General features: G+C 40.2%; 1 protein-coding gene across 21 annotated transcripts in view; it reads left to right on the forward strand.

Annotated features, from left to right (window-relative positions):
• Nucleotides 1-20,070, forward strand: part of CLASP1 (cytoplasmic linker associated protein 1) — a 158,345-nt gene that overhangs the window by 102,506 nt on the left and 35,769 nt on the right. For 16 of the 21 annotated variants that reach the window (XR_004081660.1, XM_031056388.1, XM_031056440.1 and 13 more), the window contains 8 exons: nucleotides 1,209-1,312; nucleotides 3,765-3,788; nucleotides 4,708-4,952; nucleotides 8,547-8,610; nucleotides 9,916-9,918; nucleotides 10,160-10,323; nucleotides 11,208-11,286; nucleotides 11,559-11,702. Coding sequence is in view for 20 of the 21 variants with exons in the window: in XM_031056388.1 (XP_030912248.1) it covers nucleotides 1,209-1,312; nucleotides 3,765-3,788; nucleotides 4,708-4,952; nucleotides 8,547-8,610; nucleotides 9,916-9,918; nucleotides 10,160-10,323; nucleotides 11,208-11,286; nucleotides 11,559-11,702 (827 nt within the window). In the remaining variant the exon portion in view is untranslated. The remainder of the gene's footprint in view (nucleotides 1-1,208; nucleotides 1,313-3,764; nucleotides 3,789-4,707; nucleotides 4,953-8,546; nucleotides 8,611-9,915; nucleotides 9,919-10,159; nucleotides 10,324-11,207; nucleotides 11,287-11,558; nucleotides 11,703-20,070) is intronic. The other 5 variants (XM_031056419.1, XM_031056450.1, XM_031056480.1 and 2 more) reach the window with 1 other exon arrangement.

The following is a 20,070-nucleotide window of genomic DNA, read 5'->3' on the forward strand; positions in this document are numbered from 1 at the left end:
TGTTAAATTAATTATAGATGAAGTATTGAAAGACCTGTGTGACTTGACCCCACTCTCCTGCTGCTTGATGTGGATCAGCTGAAGGTCTCTTAAATGGGTTCGTGCAGCTTGATCCGTGCACCGCTGAATTTGCTGGCAAAACTCCTGTTGGCATGTGTGGGTACAGGGACAAAGGTGTAGCCTATGTTCCAGGAGGGACAGTCTAAGTTCTCCGTGAGCAAACACAAGCCCACACAGAAAGAAAAACTTGGAATGTCATAACCAATCTTTCTGCTTATGGGGCAGAGCCAGGATCCCAGTATTTGGTACCTAATCTGCCCCCCTCCAGAAGGACTTGGCTGCCAGAACCTGGCCTGTGATACTTAAGTTACTGATTCTGTCATAGCTCTGCTAGTGAACCTTTCTGAATTTGACTTTGCTAAAAAAAAACCTAATTTCAGTAACTTTTTTGGTAAACTGGGCAAATGATAGTAAACTAATTAATGTTAGGAGTGTAAAGGGCATTTTAGACTCGATGCCATTGAGAGCTTTGCCATCAAATTCAAAGGGAAAAAAATATATTGTCTGCTCAAAACCAGTTTTGATATAGAGCTCTGGAATTTAGACTCCTTCTCAAGAGAACCAGAAATTGGAGTACTTCACAAGTGAGTTATTAACTTAATTTTTATACTGTGAAGGTGTAGGGGTATATTCTACTGGTTAATCAAGCCTTGAGACATAAAATAGACTAATCTGGTGCTGCTAGTCTCACATCCTTGCCTGAGAGAAAAGGCTGCAGGATAGATGAGTGCTTGAGTATTTACATGTTCTGACACTGGGCATGGTTCTGTCTCTCTGAAGTTAATGAGAAGCTCTCTTGATTTTTGAGAGTGCCAGATTGGGATGGGCCTGTCTGCCTCTGACATTAAAATAAAACGTTGAGACAACTGAGTAAAAAGAAACAGAAAATAGATACCCTGCTTCCCATCTTAAAATAAATAAATGAAAAGTTGCCCTGAGGATCCAAAATTGCCTCCAAAGCCAACAAACAATAGTTTATTTCTTAACCTTAATGGCAGACTCTGTGGAGCTCTGGGTAAAAGGGCATTTAATGGAAAAGCACTGTGAGTTCCCAGAGTCTGTGGGGAGAACTACTGGGGCACCTGATTAGGATTCCGAGTGAATGCGAATTCATTTAACAATCCCTTTCACTGTTGTCTTTTGTGCAGACCGGTTTGGGCTCGGACAGCCAGGCAGGATGCCTGCTTCTGTGAATGCCATGCGAGTCCTGAGCACCAGCACAGATCTGGAGGCTGCTGTGGCCGATGCACTGGTAAGAGGAAAAATACAAAATGCTTCCAACTGCGGAAAGTGGCTTAAAGTTACCTGTACGTATGTTCTCCTCTTTCTGAATAGCTTTAGCCTGATCGTGCCAGTGTCTGATGCTGTAGAGTTACCTTTTGCTGGTTTGACTTTGGGAATACTGGCAGCAGTATGTTTTTCCTGATTCCATGTCACTTCTCTGCAGCTGTTTTCAGACAGAGTGCTGTGGGTTGGTACTACAGCTGCAGGATGGGTTGAATCAGCTGTGGGCCTTTCACTTGGGTATCAGAGGATGTGCCCAGCACTGTGAGGGTGCTCAGCACTTGTGGGGTCAGAGATTTCCATCAGTCCTATTACCTGCATGAAGATTTTGTCAGAAAAACAGTGTTCTCTGTTAGTATCAATTTCTGACCAGGTTTTAGCAAGAACAAGCTTCTGCCCTGTGTTATTTGCACCTGGGTAGATAAAGAGAAAGCTCATAACTTGGCTTGCATGGAATCTGTACCATCTCATGCTGTTATGGTGTAAGTTGGATTGTATTTGTCTAGTTTGCTGCTAATACTTTCAAACATTCACTGCTTTTCCTAGTAAATTTTATGTCATTTTAAAAAATGTTGCTGTCCTGGATAGAACCCAGAAAATGTCTTCTGCTTTTCAGAAGGCACATGCTAAGCCTTTGTGTGTACCTCGAATATTTGGGGAAGTGAGGATGTGTAGAGGCAGGAGAAATTATTGTGTAGTGCTTGCTGGGTACCCACTGGTCTTCTCCAGCTGGAGACCTGAACGAGGAAAGGAGTTCCTGATGTATTTTGAAACAGATCTCTCAGAATCTGTCTCAGATGCACTTTAAGGAAGATGAGCCATGTCGCCAGTGTTTGTGGTAGATGGCCTTTCTCCATTTCCTAGTTCACTTTCCCCAAGGAGGGCTAACATTTTCCTTTTTATGTCTGATTACCACCCAGCTCATGGCACCTATTAGAGTACTTCTAGAAAAATGGCCCTTTTTACAAAATTTATCTTTCAAAACAAAGGAAGTATTTGTGAACAAAGAAAGGTAGAGCAGTGTATAATGGATGGGACTGATGCATTTAGTGGGCTGAATCACTAGTGAGCATTTTCATCACTAAATGTAACAGCTTGTGAGCCCATTTCTGCTCTCAGCACCTCAAATTTGCTACCAGAGCAGTTCAGGACATAATTACAGACAATGGTTTGCCTGTGTAAATGAAATCAGCCTTTATCCCTGCATGTGAGCAGCTGCTGAATACAGGTTTCTTAAGGGAGGAGAGTGTCACAGTATTTCAATTGACTGGTGAGCGCTGAGATTTCTTTGGGTGTGACTTAATCTTCAGCAAGACTTAGAGTGCTCTTTTAAATATTCCAGCTTTGATGTTAAGTAACATTAAACTGAAATGTTAACATTTTGAAGGGTTGAACACTTAAAAGGGAAATACTTAAGTCTAGCTGGAAACTAGCTGGTGCTGCTGACTTGGTTGATCAATCTGAATTTGTACAGCTTCAGGAGATGCAACACAATCTTGTTGATCCTTTCTTTCCCACCACCCCAGTTTTCTCTTCACTGCCTTCTGACAACAGGCAGTTTACAAAGCCTGTGCAGGCTCCTTTTGAGAGAGTGTTGTGATGCCAGCTTTTACCCAGTAACCTTGTTTTCAGAGAGTTGTCTTTCCATGTAGTAAGAAATGAAAAGAACTTCTCCAAAGATGGCTTCAGCCAAATCCTCAATTGAAACAAAACATGGTGGGTCATTTTGTGACCTCTACACCCTCTGTACAGTTGCAGTTGGATCCACTCTTCTGTTTGAGCTGGACTTGGCCTAAATCCACAGTGTCAATACTGGGAATCAGTGCTGGGGTCTGTCAGAAGAGCTCAAAGGGTGATGGAAACTTTGCTGTTAAGTAAGGTCTTTAAGCCAGTGGTGCCAACCAGGGGGTCTTAAAAGAAGCTAATCTTCAAAACAGTGTGGTGTAAGAACTGGGGGTTGAAAGAGAACTTGGCAAGTGAAGTTTATTAAGTGTGCTGTACTGTAGATAGTGACTTCCTCACATCAGGATTTCTCTGCAAGACTCTAAAATGAAATGCTGCTAGTAATATGTGGGGAAAGAGAAATCACTACCAAAATCTCTGGTATTTTTCATTGTAGATTTCTTAAAAGTAAGAAAAGAGGTGCTGAATATAGATCTGTTCCTAAAAAAGTTTTTAACCCATATTCTCACTTCCAAGATCCCTAAGGGAAATTGTAGCCAGTATGAGTAGTGCAACAGTTAGGAGATAAAGTCAGGCATTATTATATCCACTTTTATTTTGCAAAAACTGTGTTAATTTTTTTTTAATTTGCTAAGACACATTTGCTATACGTTTTTGTTGCAAAAACAAACCCTACATAAGCTTCTGACATAATTCTCTATGCTTTTTCCCACCCTTCAATATTTTCCTGCCTACAGCTGTTAGGAGACTCCAGGAGCAAGGTACTAGTGCTTTCTTGACTTTTTATTTCTACTTTCCAACTCTCCCCACCCTGTTGCTAACGCCCATGATACTGCATGTGAGTTAATTTCTATGCTTCAATCCTCCAGTCCTAGTGGAAGCAAAACTCTGCTGGCTTCACAAGTCCAAGACCTGCAGGACTGGACACTGGAAGGAATTCTGTAGCAAACACTTTAGAATATAGATGATTTTTTTTTTTTTGATACATTATCTTGTCAACCCTGTTTTTTTGAGGTTTATTTAAGAGGTTTTTTTGCTGCCAATTATGCTACTATTCTTTCTGTAAGGATCAAGGCAGTCAAAGATGTACCTAAGGGAATTAGGTCCTCTAATACCATGCTATGGAAATGAGTGGGATTTAAATACTCAACTCCCTTAGCAGCCTCTGGAAAGAATCCTAGCCCAGACTAACAGAGAAATTCCCATCTCCCATATCCAGTGCATTTCTAGAGTCACTTCAGTATTGATCTCACAGTGACTGGGCATGCCAGCACAGATTCTTTCAGCTGATTTCTTCCTTATCTTTATTTTTTTTTAAAGTATAGGTTATATCATCCTAGTATCTGTAACAATGGAACTGACCTTTATTGCCAATAGAACATTTATTGTGTTTAATTTCATTACCAGTAACTTAGTTCTACTGGGCATAAATAGATCATTTTCATGCTGGGGAAGGCAGGCTCTCTTCCCCTGAGTCACTCAGTCTCACTGAAATCAGTGGGCTCTGTCTTGCACTGCCGTGAGAGGTAAGCAGGCAATGCATGGTGACATCATTAAAGCACTTCAGTCACTATCACAGTAGCACTAATCTCCTTTTTAGTGATTGCAAGTAGAATGTTTTGTTTTTGCCATGGATGTAACTATATATAAATTGATAACTCTGAGTTTCCCCTTTTCCAGAAGAAGCCAGTGAGGAGGAGGTATGAGCCCTATGGGATGTACTCGGATGACGATGCCAACAGCGACGCTTCCAGCGCCTGCTCGGAGCGCTCCTACGGCTCCAGGAACGGGGGCATTCCGCACTACCTGCGCCAGACTGAGGACGTGGCTGAGGTCCTCAACCACTGCGCCAGCTCCAACTGGTCTGAAAGGAAAGAGGGGCTCATAGGCCTTCAGAATCTACTGAAAAGCCAACGGACACTGAGGTGACTTCATGGTTTTCTGGTGTCAGTAATTCATTAGGGATGGCTACAGCCAGAAGGCAGTATTATGTACCTGCCTTATGGAGACAGGAGTGTCTTCCATGGCTGTGAAGGCTTTGTCTCCACAATGTGGGATTGCAGTTAACTTCTGGAAAGGTTTCTGCTGTGTCATCAGTATAATTGGTGGCAGTAGTGTAGAAAGGGCTCAGGTAAGCATGCTCTCTTCTCTCAGCCTTCATCCATCTCATGAAGTCCTCCAGTGGTAGGTGCTTGTTGTAGCACAGTGGGATTTCCCACAGTGGTGCTGTTGTAAACATATTCAAAGGGTGGTGCCATTTTTACATTAGCCTGTTTGAACCTTCAGTATTTTTTCCCATGGCAATTTAGTTGGTGAAGCAAACATTGCACTTACTCTAAAATGACTCGGGGTGTGTGTTTCAAAGCTGAGATCAGACAGTGCTGGCGCTGGCTGTACTCTCACTCTTTATGAAGACTGCGTTAGGTGTAATTATAGATCCTGTTTGTAGCTCTTGAAGACTTTTATATCAGAAACTTGTTTCTTATAAATGGTGTAGTGTATAATGTAGAGGGAAGTTTCTTAGGGCAGTGAAGTATGTGTACCAGCTCTGAAACTGCATATGGTAGGAGAGGGAGACCTTTTTCCCTTGCTGAGAACCACATAACCCCTTCAAACACCTTTGGCACATCACGCCTTTAAAGAGGTTTTAGAATTATCCAGTAGGTCTCAGAATTATCCAGTAGTCATTTGGAAACTCGCTATGGCCACAGGTCACGTTAACTAGACAACTGGCTCTCAGGCCATAGACATTTCACCCTTAGTTTATGGAGAAAGTGTTTGAAATAAGCTGTTTATCTCTTGGCTTCTTTGAAGGTAACATTCACAAATAGTTGTGAATGACAGTTTTATTTTTCTGTTATGAACCATATGTACTTAAATTATAGCCAAGTTTATAAGTGGTTGTTTAGAGCCTCCCTACTTGAGTTTGTGCAATTGTTTCTATTTTAAAAGGGCTTCACACTGGCTGAAAAGAATTTGATGGTTCATGTTAACAGTCTGAATAAAAATGTACTGAGGGCAGGCCTGAAAAAGTTGATTTCTTGCCATTATAAAAATATTCTAGCACTTCACATGATGTGATCCAGGCCTTAAAGGGCAAGTGCTACAGGTTTTTAAAATGGGTTGTTAGAGTCTCTAGATCAGAGATGCTTTTTGATGTGGTCTATTTCTGAATCTCTTAAAAGATCCTTCCATGATGTATGCTGTCTTTTTTCTTTCTCTTTAACAAACTGTCTGGAAAAACTGTGGCACCTCATTATTTGTATGAAAAAGTTGGGTGAGATTTTGATTTTGCCATAAAAAAGTGTGAGGATTATAAGCAAGGTTTGGAGTGCTGCTGGGGATAGTTGCAAGGGAGGAAGCTCTGGGAAGTTTTGGTGATGGGCTGTTTATCCAGGTCAGTAGATCTTAGCAGAAATACTGGTGGAATTAAACTCTTGATTTCAACCCTGCTGGTTGTAGTTTTTTAAACTGTGCTGTCACCAGTCCCTCAAGCTAGCAAGTTGTCTTAGCTTTGATCCTGAAGAATTTTTAAATCTGTCCCAGAAACTACACCTCTGTGCAGTTATTTTTTAAAATTGATACTGTGATTAGTTCTCTGTATTTCATTTTGGTTTTCTTTTGATCTGCTTCCTCCTTGGTTCAGAGTTGATCTCTGTGCCTGTTCTAATGATTAGATTTTATCATCCTGCTTGTTCCCACGGCATCTTGAGAACATCATCAAGGTCATTAGTCCAAGGGGCAAGTCTGTCTTGTAATTAAACCTGATGCCTTCTGTTGTGGTGAAACACGTTAATAAGAGGTGGCGATGTGGCTGGGTTTTCTTTAGTATTCTGAACTGAAAGATAGCTGATCCTGTGTTAGGTGGGATTTGCATATCCAGAGATGTGCATGCAAAGTGGAATGGCACTTACCCATCCTCTTTGTTTCATACAGCTTCATGTGGCCTACTTTTTTAAGGGCTCCCCATAAGGTCTCCTAAATAAAACAAGGCAAACAAGTCTCTTAAGGAAATGTTCTTCCACTGCCTGTTGCAGTTTAGTACTTGCATTGTTACCTTGGGTCTGTGAGCTTTTAGAAACAGACATGCATATACTTGCTGACTTTATATAACCTTTGTCCAGAAAGAAAATTCATTAGAGTAATAAACAGGGGTTCATTCAGAGACCTGCGATCTGCATGATGTCAGGAGAGTGCTGTAGTCATTTTGAACCTGTGCAGCCTCATCCTGCATTAAGCTGACAGCTTACTGTGATGTTGTTACAAAGACTTTTCCCCCTCTACCAGGCTCTTAAACCCATTGGTTTTGTGCCCTTTTAAAATTTAATCAGCCTTTCATGCATAGATTTATCGGGGGAAAAAAAGTCCTGTGTTTCTTAGAAACAATCTAACATAAAGCATCTGTAGACTACTGCCTTATTCTGGCCTGTTCGAAGATTATTTTAGAAAGAGAGAAGTTGGTGGATTGTAGAATTAATGTTGGTCTGGAAATATATTCCCTATAGTCAAAATCTTCAGTAACTCTTCTCTGAGCAGTCAGTGTTCATTTCACTAGTTGCTCTGGTTTCATTGTAATTGTGAAAAATGTCTGTTCACCTCTGTAGTATGCAGGAAATGTAATCTAACTGCCTTGCTCTGGTTTTATTTGCACCATAAACAAGAAGAACTTCTGTCCTTTTTGCCAGTTTGCTTTGCAGGAAAGCTAAGACTTCTCAATACATTGCAGATAAGAGCTTTGGCACCAAGGAGTTCTGCATTTGACTCCAACTCGGTATCTCATGCATCATTCTCTCTTCCCCCTGCCATAAAAAGAGCACTACTGAGCAGCTAATAATCTCTTACAAATAGGAAGTTAGATTGTTCCTTAATGTAATTATCTTCTGATTTAATAGGTGGCCATTTGTTAATGTCCCTTCCATTTCTATATGTTTGGCTCCTCAATGTGCCTGCCTGCTGTCAGACTTTAGAATCAGTTCTGTTCTGTTAATCATCTGTGATTTTAGACTGATACTACTGAAGCAACTGGGAATTTAAATGAAAAGATTTGATTAGTATATAACCAGAAAGTTCTGATTTTACTTGAAAATTTGAAACCCTTGACACAAAGAAGACTTGAAAAACCTATGTTTAAGGTGAAAAAATGCATGATTCAGTGATTCAGCAAACTTGACCCAGACAGAAACTAAGTACCTTGCAAACATGCACATTTCAAGTTGTCTTCTGTATTCCAGAATATAAAAGAAAATAAAAACAGCAGAAAATAAAATTGTCTGGTTTAAGATTTAAAAAAATAAGTGTTTCTTAGATTCTTAATGTAAAACTGGTGATCCCAGCAGTTAAACTGAAGTGCTGCTAAAGGCTTTGCCTAGATATACAAAGTTTTCAGAAGTGTGACTGAAGTAACATTTAAATAAAGAAGGTTAAATCTTTCAGCTGTTAATATTTATTAGCTGCTTGTTATTTTCTTTGCTGCAACTAAAACGTTGGCATTAATGTTGTGTTTTTTTAATGTATTTTAGCCGAGTGGAGTTAAAAAGGCTGTGTGAAATATTTACTCGCATGTTTGCTGACCCTCACAGCAAGGTAAGATCACAGAGCCTTGGCTCACTCTCCTGCATTACTGTGTATGCACATTTGGCACTGTTCCAAGATGACTGGTTTGTATTTCTACCCCTGCCATCTGCTGGGGAAAACTGGCATTTGAAAATCTCCTTGGTTTGCATTTGTTTTACAAGGAGGAGATGTGTCTCAGTCTCTTTTACGCTGCTAGGACTTGGTTACTCCATGCTGCCTGAGGAGCAGCCTAGTGCCTTTCAGAGGTCACCTCCTGGAGCCAGGAGTTCAGTTTGATTTGCACTTCTCTAGGGTGTATTTCTGGTGGTGCACAGGGAAGAGTGGTCCTCAAGGGGTCATGAGCCACATCACAGCCACTGGGGTTTGTGTGTTGTGTACACCTGGGAGTAGGTGTCTCACCAAGATACTTTTCTGATTCTCATAATCAAGAGCCTTAATACAGCTACTTTGCCTTCCTTAAATCACTGACCTTGGAAGTTAAAGGCTGTGGCATGAATTTACAAACATTTTTAAGAAGTGGGCCACAGAATGGGGATGTAGCATGTTCAAGACTAGTGGATTTCTATGGACAGCTAAGGAGGAGCAGGGAGAAAGGAAAAGGGAATTTCATGCCCTTTTCTGAGTTTTGCTAGTTGAGGAAAACCAGTATGGCTGTGTAAAAACATCAGCAGTTGGGTTAAATGCAGTTTGAGAAAGAATAAATTGTATAAATCTTTGTACTTCAAGACCTCTTGGTAAACCAGTTTTAATAGATGATTGTTGGGTGGAAATTCCATGAGCAGGTAAAGTAACCTGTCACAGGTCCTGCTCAAAATGTGCATTTTTTGCCTTAATTCTACTGTGGGCCAGCTGTCCCACAGGTCTCACCAAGCTTGTAGTACCTACCTGTAAGTTCTTCATGCTTTGGTTCCCCAAGGTTTGTGTAGTAGAAAGGGCGAAGGTGTAATTATTTGTTTGCAAATTTCTGAGTAAGGTGGGAATTTATTGCACACTGGGCTCGAGTATATCCTTTGTGGCAGCAGTGATCTGTCATCTTCACTGCTTTTGTAGAATTACTGATACAAACTCATTAGTTATGGTGTTAAACACATGTAACTTTGTTCATATAACTGTATATAAACATATGTTACTTTCTTGACTGATGAGACTGAATCTGATCCAAGGCATATAATAAGAGATTGTGTTTTAAGAAAATGGAAACTTTGAATGACTGTGTCTTTTTATCTGTTGAGAAACTGCATCCTTGATCACTCTGTGTGCTAACGAGTGGTTTGTTTTGTTGCATGGCCTGCTTTGCCGTGGAATTCCCAACAGAGAGTAAGTGTTTCCTACCCCTTCCTTCCTTCCTTCATTTGTTACATGTGGTATTTTAATACAACACATTTTAGACATGTCTTGTCTGATTTTTTTTCCAGAGCAATGTAGTCACTAAAGTCATTCATTCATGAAACTCTTATAACAAAATCATTCTGAGACTCAGACTGTAAACCCCCTTCCCCTTTGAATATTTCTATTTTAAGAACTGTATTTCTTTTTCTGACATTTGTTTTGTTTATAGGTCTTCAGCATGTTTCTGGAAACCCTGGTTGATTTCATCATCATTCATAAAGACGACTTGCAGGATTGGCTTTTTGTTCTCCTGACCCAGTTGCTAAAGAAAATGGGAGCAGATTTGTTGGGGTCTGTGCAGGCAAAGGTTCAAAAAGCTCTGGATGTCACCAGGTAGAGTACTCAGATGGCAAATGATGCTGAAGTTTTTTGGGATTACAGGAAGGTGTGATTTTAGAAATCCAGCAGTGCTGTGTATTTTGAGGGCTCAATCTTGATGAATATCAGAATAAAGGAGAAAAAAAGTTATGTCACAGTGTTTCAAGTATTGAATTAAAAAGTCTCTCTTCTAAATAAATAACTTCAAAGCATAAATTTCAAAATATATAATGGATTAATTTTAGGGGTTTGTGGGGTGTATGCTCAGATGTCAGGTTTTTTTGATTGTCAGGTACCCAAACAAAAATGCAGTAGTCAGAATATGAATGTTGCTTTACCACAAAGTTCAGCACCTCTTTCATGTTGTTCAAACACAAATAACAGGTCAGGATAAGACCTTGAATGCTACTGCAGTGCTCACACCAATTGTGTACTCCATGTCCTTTGCAAAGGATGTCCAGCCCAGGACACTGTTACAGTAAAGTTGAGCTCATTCTAGAAATAGGATAGTTAAAAAAGAAAAGAAAAAGTAGTCATAATCTAGGAGAAAATAGTGGGGATAAAAGAGAAGAGAGATCAAAACCAGGTATGAACCCTAAGGACAAGATAAACCAAGCTGCTTCTAGAGATAAGGGAACAAAGCAGAGTCTGAAATGAAATGGACAGGCATGCCAACAGAAGTGTACAGACAGTAGAGTAACAGTGTGCAAAGATGCTGATTTAGCAGTTTTCTCCAGTATTGTGTCAATAACTAGCTAATCCTTAAGCTTAGAATTTTTCTTATTGATGGTAAAGTTACCAAGAAGAAAAGTGTGTTGAAATCTGCCATGTAAGCTTTGAGGTATTAGTTAATTTCATTTATGTTGCATTATGTCTTTGCTTTTGTTTCCTTTGGACAGGGATTCTTTTCCATTTGATCAGCAATTTAACATTTTGATGAGGTTTATTGTAGATCAGACCCAGACACCAAACCTGAAGGTCAGTATCAAAAGCCATTTCACTAAAGCATCAATGTGCTTGTCTTAGCTTGTCATGTCAGGCATGCCATAAAGCATAGAACTCATGAGAAGGTAATTATTGTATTATGGGCATGATATAGAAACTGTATTGGCAACTTGGAGACATGTGGCAGGGATGCTTCCTCCCCACCATGTGATGTAAGTCTTGTCAATCTGTAGTGGGATCTGATCCCATGGAAAAATGCATCTTTGCCAACTCCTGAGCTTCACAAATCTCTTTGCATTTCTCAGGTCAAAGTTGCTATCCTGAAGTATATTGAGTCCTTGGCAAGACAGATGGATCCAACAGACTTTGTGAATTCCAGTGAGACAAGACTTGCTGTATCTAGAATTATAACTTGGACTACAGAACCAAAGAGCTCAGATGTGAGAAAGGTAAGCCGGGACAATAAAGTATTTGCGGTAATTATTGCTCTTCAGGAAGGAGAAAAAAACCAAACAAACCTGTCATAAAGGTAATGAAAAATTCAGTGATCAGACTCAAACTTTTAAAAGCCCTGATTTTACATACCTCACTGTCCAAACAAAACTGTCAATTCAGTCCACACACAATTCTGAAGCATGTCTTCGTATATTTTTCACTTGTGTGACTTTAACTACTACTACCGTACAAAAAGAGATCATGGTTTGAAAATGTACTTTTTCTTGAGCATTCTGGAAATATCTTTAGGTTTGCATTTTGTTTAGGTGAAGGTTTTGTGCTTTGTAGACTGAAAGCTAGCACAGCTTCAGTGTTATAATGTTGTTAAAAGAAAGTAAACAAATCAGTAAGCTGCCAGGGGCTCTCAGCCCTTCTCTTTTAAGTGCTGTGTGTTTATCTGTACCTGGAAAAAACTGACACAACTAGGTCAGGCCTGGGTAATAGTTACCTTGTTCTTTATCTTGCTCTCGATGCAAGTGTCAGGCAAGCTAAAATGGGACAGCTAGTGATACTCATCTCTCCCAAGAGAAAAGCAAGACTTAGTTTTATGTAGCTGGCATCTGTAACACAATTTAAAATTACCTTCTATTTCCAGTAGGAGCTAAAGGCTTTGAGGTGAACTTGGATTTAAAAATCCCAGCCAAATTTTAATAATTCCGGAATGTAAAAAATGTATGAGAACTTTACATTATATGCACATAAAATGTTGATTTAATACTAGAATAACATGCAATTTTATAACTTTGGAAATAATAAAATTACTTTTATTTGATTCTGATGAAAAGATTGCTGGGTATCAGATGTGCTGCCACACACGTGTGCAGCATTATCTAGCAGCTGAAGGAAGGCTTCAAAGAAGCTGTTTGGGCATGTGCTGTTTTCTTGCTCGCATACAGATGATTGGTTCTGGGGGAAAAAGGAATAACCTCTTTTTTGAAGACTTCCTGTAGGGATTATTCACAGCACTGTAACTGAAACTTGCTTCTGTAAGATAGTCTCTCTCAGGAAAAAAGGGATACTTTAAATTCTGGACTTAGATCTGGAATATGGATTTGCATTTTAATGTTTCCCTGTCCAAAGTCAGAAAGAATTGATCAGGCAAAGCAGCTGCTTCTGAGGTACAATTCAGGTGAATCTCAAGCAGTTTATTTGGCTGTGAGGGGAAGTTGTAATTATTTTAAGTAGAAATATGCATTGAAAAGCAAAATTTCTTCATATTGCTCAGCAGGAGAAACATTCCACCATTAGGGGTCATCATTGCTGCGTGCAAAGGGAAGCAGAGAGTATCTGCTGCAGCTGGAAAATTGGGTGTTTGCTGTTCCCTGTGGGCTGTGGGGGGCAGGTGCTCACTGTGTGGTGTCCATCCTTCTGTCTGTTCCAATGGCTTGCACAGCTCTGGCAAAACTTCCAGCAAACTCTACCTGAGTAGTACTTGGGCAAGTGTCTGGGGGTGGCAAGAGATTACTGAATGAAAATTATTTTTATTAAACCTGCATGTGACTTGGATTTGCCTTTGGTGCCAGTAGTTTCCAAATAAATCATTACACAGTTAAGCTAATTTAGGCTACTAAAAACAAATGCACAGGTGATCTTTATTTCATCATACGATTGCTGTACTATGATTTTATTAAGAACATAGTACAAACCAGAGGCTTTAGAAGAAACAGTTCAGCTAAGGATTTATAAACAATCATTGGCCATTATCTCTGTCAGGACTGTAGTTTACAGACTTACAAATTCATTATGCAATAGTGAATTGGATTATTAAAAGCCAACCTAGGCAGGTGAAATGTTCTGAAGAACACAATTAAATATTGTCATGTTTTTTCCTGGCAATATAACTTGGGGGTGAGGGGGAAGTAGTACTAGTGCCTTTTTAGTATCAAGATGATTCATTTGAGCATCAGAAGATTCTGCCCTTGTGGAAGGTATTATGGTGGCCTTCAAGATTTGTGGTTTTCTAAATGCAAAGCAGACCATGCCCTGTAAATACCGTGACAACCTGAAAATGGAGACAGCAGTGGAGATTACTGGGGAGAAGGAGAAGGATCAGTTTTGTCTTCAGGTGATTGAAGTACCACAAGAGGTCTGTAAAAAATGTAAAAATAGTTTTTCAATAGAATCTGATCTTAAGACTATCAGTGCAATGAGCTCAGCTCCTGCAAGTGACAGGAGTGCACAAGGTTTGTGGCATGGAGAGCTCCTGGGTGGTGCAGTCCAGTTTCCAGCTGTGGCTGTGGCTGACTTGGTGGAACAGTGATGCTCATGGGGGCAGGGACTCTTTGCCCAAAAAAATGGAGTCCCACAGCCAATATCCTCTTCACCCAAGTCTGAGTTACTGAATTCTACCATAATGCCAGTAATATCTGTGTGGTGGCCATGCTGTTCTGCCTGGGCTTTACCTGTGAGCAGAGGCAGATAAAGCAAACTTCCTCACACTGGTGATGTCTGGCAGTGAGGAAGGCATGTGGCTGCTGTGTGCACCTGGCAATTAGTCATGCAAATCTGATCCTGTAATAGCAATCAAGGCATCTGTTCAAGAACAGAACTGATTATATTTTCAATCTATACTGAGATTATCCTTTTGTTAGTGATAGTTTGGCCATTACTACTACTTACTATGTGTGATGGTCATGGAGGTCCCGGCCACGTAGTGTTAAGGCACTGGGGAAAAACAGAACAAAAAATGTAATTTAGCCCAAAAATCTTTTCAAAGTGAATATTACAGCTTTATTAATAACTTTGTGGGTTTTTGTTACAACACTTAAACATACTTAATGAGCACACTTAACCAATCTGACACAACTTGAACTACAGCTCATGTTTTGTAGCTAGTGAGATAAGAAAAAGTCAAAAGAAATGCTGATTTGCATAAAGCAGTTTATGGTCCTGTATGAAATGACATCTGTAGTTAAAACATAAGGTCTATTATCACAAGGAGGACGTGATGTACTATGAGGAACATGCAATTGATACTAAAGTGTGCATTGACAAAATGTTGTGATTCACTCTCAGGGCAGAAACCATGTAAACTGCTGACAGTAGCCATGAGCTATGTGCAGTTAAAATTATTGTCAAGCTTTAAGTTTAAAATAAGGTGATCTGCAGTGTGTTATGGGTAAATATTTGTCTTGTTTTAAAGATTGTTAGTACTTGTGGGTGTTTACCCTGCATTCAGCTTAAGGTTCACTTCCTGCAAGCAGTGCTGGAAGAAAGGTGAAGATATTTGTCTTCCATGCTGAACAAAAGCCACAGGGCAGGAGCCGGTCCTGCAGTGCCATGTGCAGACGTGGATGGGATGTGCTGCCAGTGTGAGGAGAGCACCTCTTGGTGGTTCCTGCACATGCAGCCACCTCGTGGCTTTTTCCTCAAGCAGAGCTTATCAGTGGGCAGGGCACAGATCAGGATTTCAGATAACTGAGCTGTAATTTCAACTGCAGTAGCATCTCACCTTGTATGAGATACTTGGCTTTCCTCTGCACTGATTTGTTTCCTGCTGTAGCAGGGTGTTAATTCTCTGGAATTTGTTTAAGATTTGATGAAATAATTTTACAAAAGGCAGTTAATTACCACACAGAAAAGTAACACAATGGCAGTGCCAGTACTGTGGTGATTGGTCTGTGAGGACATTGTAAGTCAGTAACTTCACCATTCTGTTAGTGATATTGGCAGCAAAGTCGTTGTGCAATCCTTACGTAGGTAAAGTGCTGATTGAATTTGGATGACAGGCATGGGCTCTGTGTGGGAAAATACTTTGATCCTGGAAAAGAGCCATCAGTCTGAGAATGGAAATTAGAATAAGGCTTCTCATTTGACTTTGGCCAAAGCCTACAGAAACCTCGTGTCCAAGGCTTGTCTGAATGGAAACTTTTGTTTAACATGAGCGCCCAGAATTTGTGGGTGTGTATTCAGACGGGAGGGCACACAGGATCTTAGTGTTTAGGAGGACTTTGTACAGGCTGAAGGAGAATGAGGCCTCCTGAGGTGAAGGGCCAGTGACAATTCTTACCATCTTGTTAATCAGCCCAGCTCTGGTCTTAATGATAAATAGCAAGATCTGTATTGCTTGGTTGGTATTTGGACTACTAATCTCAGGGCAGAAGAAATTTTTTCCTTTGCTCCAAATATCCTGGCTGGCTTCTCTGTTGATGAAACATTCCTATGGTGGTTTTATTTTACAAGCCTGAAGGCATTTTTACATGTTAGGGGCAGCCTTGTGTCACGTGTACATCACGTTCTGCCTTCCGCTTATGTAACTGGGAAAATTTTTCTTTCAACTGTCCCACTTGACACTGCAAGCTGCCCTTGAATACAGACAGTTGGATGGGTTTTGGTAAGAAATCCAAATTCATTGTACTGAATCAAAAAGCCCAGGAAGGTGCTTGTGTTGCTCTAATTTTCATGAAGATGAAGCCCTCCTGAGAGTACCTTGAGGAGGGCCCTCCTTGGATTGCTACCACTGGTTTTCAGGTGGAGTCGAGAGATATCCTAAGAAAATGAGTTTGGGATCAGATTTTTTCACTAAAATTGATTGAGGAACGGTTTCTGAATTATGAAGAAGATGAGGAAGATTCCAGAGAGAAAACTGCAGGCCAACAGACACTTCATAAGCTGAAGCAGTCAATGAAGATGTATTTACTTCTTTAACTAGTAATCCTCAAGGTCATTTCTGCAGAAATATTGATATTGTCACTTTGATCAGCAAAACCTGTCTATCAGTGAAGCCTAGATCAAGCAACTTTTGAGAAAATATTTCTGTGATTTCTGTAGGAGGACCAGTGACAGGAAAGCAAACACTTTTATGAGAAGGAAATTAGGCTCCTTTGCATGGTGATGCCATGAGACCTCTAAAATCTCTTGGAAGTTTTAATCATCCATCTAGCATTGGTCTGATTTCAGCTGCTCTGGGACAGATGTTTAAGAGCACTCTCAGAGCCTCTCAGTGAGGTGCAGTGGCATTGCTTATTTGTACTGGTGTTGAGCAGTGAACTCTCAATGAACACAATGAACATGTTGGTCTGTACTGTTACAGCAGCAGTGGCAAAGAGGACATCTGCAGAAATACTTTGGAATGGCAAATTATTTTAGTACTCTCCAGCCACAGGACCTTACTTTTCTGGCTCAGAGGTTTCTCTAGCACTCTTGCAGTATTCCTGCACCAGACTTGTGCATCTCATGGACTCCACAATGAACCAAGTTACCTTGGCTCCACCAGGCATTAGCATTTCATTTCAGGCTTATGAAATCTTAAATAGGACTACATCCATATTGCTGAGGTCAGCCTTTTAGCCAAAGAATATTCCAAAAAAAGTCAAACTCAGCGTAAATGCTCAGAGGAACTTCTGTCAGGCATTTAAAACATAGTCAGTGTTAGGAGAAATAGTGTAATGCATGAAAAAAGGCACCTGGTGGACTGTAGTATTTACTTGATTTAAAGCTATTAGAATAAAAAGGATCTTTGTGTCCTAGCTGTGTTTCCAAAATAGTATCCGTCATTTTCTGTTTGTTTTGAATTTGCTGCTGCAGAGCTATGAGAGCCCAAATGTTTTTAGTGTACGCAGTGTAAGGAGAATGGCTTTCACCCAATGTTAGTGGCCTGAAAATGGGAATGTGCTTGTTGGGAGCATGGTGCCAGGCTGGATTTCCTTAAACTGAAAGCAGTTTGAATACACATACTCTGCACTTACTCTGTTTGCTAGAAAAGCTAGTGCGTGGTAATGCGAGAGAAGAAATGGCTTCCCAGAATTTGTATAGTCACACTTATATATCTATGAACAGTAGGTTTGTGTGTATGTTTGTGCCGTTTATATAAGCACTAACACATCTGCACAGGTATAGGTGATGTTTCTATTTTGAAAATTAAGTCTAGAGGTGATGTTTACATGCTGCATTGCAGAGCTGTTTGCAGTGTGGCAGGTGATTATGCTGTACTTCCTCTGGCATTTCAAAAATCCATGCAGATTAAAGTGCATGTTTTCATCACAAGCCATATGATTTCAGTAGCTCTTCTTCCTTCTTTGTTTATATGTGGAAACTTTTGTCTGAGAATTCAGACTTCTCTCGTGCCAAGTTTATAAGTTTCTCAGTTGTTAATGAAAGGTAACCTATGTTTCTAGTCCTGAAACCTGGTTTTGCAACAACTGCCATTTTATAATGAGCAGAGTTACTCAGGGTAACCTTCATCAAACTTGAGTTCTGGGGTCATGTTTGGTTCTCAAGAAACAATGAACATTTTTGCCATGGTCTTTTCTGTGCCCAGGTCACAAAACAATAGCACTCATGAGTCATAATCTGCTGTAGAACAGTAATCCAAACAAGTGGTGGTTTGGTGGTGCATCTTTTTTGCTGTCACTTTTCTGAGATGCCTTTGACACTTGTAATGCAACTATCTCTGACTTGTAAAAGCCTTTTGTGATGTATAAAGTATGTACTGTGTAAAACAGAATAGCAACATGGATTTAATCTGTTTCTGTATATTTAAGTCTGTTAAACAAATTCTTTCTTTTCAGGATGTGGGTATGAACAGCATATGCTAATACAAGTGTTTTGGGAAAACTGTGTGTTTAAAAACTTGTACTCAAGCTAACATGCTTGGGTTATGTATAAACTGCTAAAGCCATTTATTGCTTCACATTGCCATGTCTGTGATGTGGATGTCCTTGCTCATCTGATTCTAGGCCTGGAAAAGGAACAAGCAGAAGGTTTGGTTTGGTAGATAGATTGTTAGTTCAGTGCCAGCAAATGCTTAATTGTCTGCTGGAAAGTACACTGAAATAACACTTGTTTAGAGCTTGCATACTCTCAGTAAATGTGAATAACTCACTTAACACCAGCTACTCACTGGAGAATTGCAGCCATGTGCCAGTGTGTGCTAATGCAAGCTGCCTAATGTGCAAGTGCTACCCCTTGATCTCAGTGGATCTCTATTTGATCTGCAGTTTAGTATAAATCAAAGTGACACAAGAGAGAGCTTCTCTGCTCCATTGTGCCTTAAGTTATTAAAAACCACATTTTTCTTAGACTGGATGCTTATGCATTCAGAATACAATTATGTGTGATGCATTCAGAATATAATTGTGTTTGTCAAAAGTGATGAGTAGATCACTAGGGAGGCTCTTCCCCAGACTGATCACATGATAAAAGGCATTTATAGGCAGTGTTGGTCCATCAGACTGATGTCCAGACTGGAGACAGGAGTTTGCAAGTTTTTAACCATAACCTCCTCTGAACTTGGAGATCTCTGTGAGGGCAGGTGCAGGGAGATGCACCTATGGCCCCGTTCCTGGCTGGCCATATGGAAGTGCCATCCCAGTTCAGCACTGCCTAGGCTCTGCACCTCAGCAGATTTTCAGGTGGTTGTGGAGGCCACCAGGAGGTTGCCAAATCACTGCCTTGTAGAAGAACTAAGGGATGATGTGTAAACCTGAGAGCTGTGGCTGAATTTAATTTTGAATTTAATTTCAGCTGCCCCCTGCCGAAAGGAATGCTCTTTTGATGACATCAAATAACGCTTTTTTTATTAGTTTCCGTTACTTGAAATGAAGCAAGAAATTGATCCTTTCAAGAAATTGAAAATTATTCTGCAAAAAGATACCATGTGTATTGTTTAGGTGATTAAATTGAAGTCTGTGTTTTCTTTGAATAATACCAACTTTCCTGTTTGTCAAACCCAGACGATGCATAGTTGGGTGGGTGAGGATTTGCCAGCTAGGACAACTACAGCCTCCTCAGGGCCTGGTGAAGGAAACTTGGAAGAGAAATGTAAACAGGTAGACTGAAAGCCTTGTGCACTAATCACACTAATTGTGTTTGCAGTCTCAACTCAACTGTCTAGCTGTGTAAAGAGACCTGGACTGGGAGCCTGAAAAAAGTGTGTCTGTCTGAAGTAATTTTTGGCTTTGATGTGTTTTTCTGTTAACTCTATTGTTGTAGTTCCTCATAAAGGATCAGGCCCCTTCTTTTATGGGGCTGCCAGTATTGGGAGCCCATCACCAGTAGATGTTTGAGTAACTTGGAAACTGCCTTCATGTAGCTCAGGCAACTATCTGCTTGTTCTGCTTGGTCCACTGGAGCAGCAGCAACAGCAGTCATAAGGCACTTCTATTAACCCTAGGTCACTGACCACATTTCCTTTCTAAAATCAATGGATTTTTCCACATAGCCTTGATCTGTTTGCTTAATAAGCCCAAAAGATTTCCAAGACATTTTATTATAATTCAGCCAAGTTGAAAAAGTTACAGATTTTGATGAAACTATCATCCACCATCCAGGTAAAAACAAAAACCAGATATTGCTGAAGCATTTGTGTCCTTTTAGCAGAGG

The sequence above is a fragment of the Geospiza fortis genome, unplaced genomic scaffold (genome assembly GCF_000277835.1).
Source record: "Geospiza fortis unplaced genomic scaffold, GeoFor_1.0 scaffold112, whole genome shotgun sequence".
Taxonomy (NCBI): domain Eukaryota; kingdom Metazoa; phylum Chordata; class Aves; order Passeriformes; family Thraupidae; genus Geospiza; species Geospiza fortis.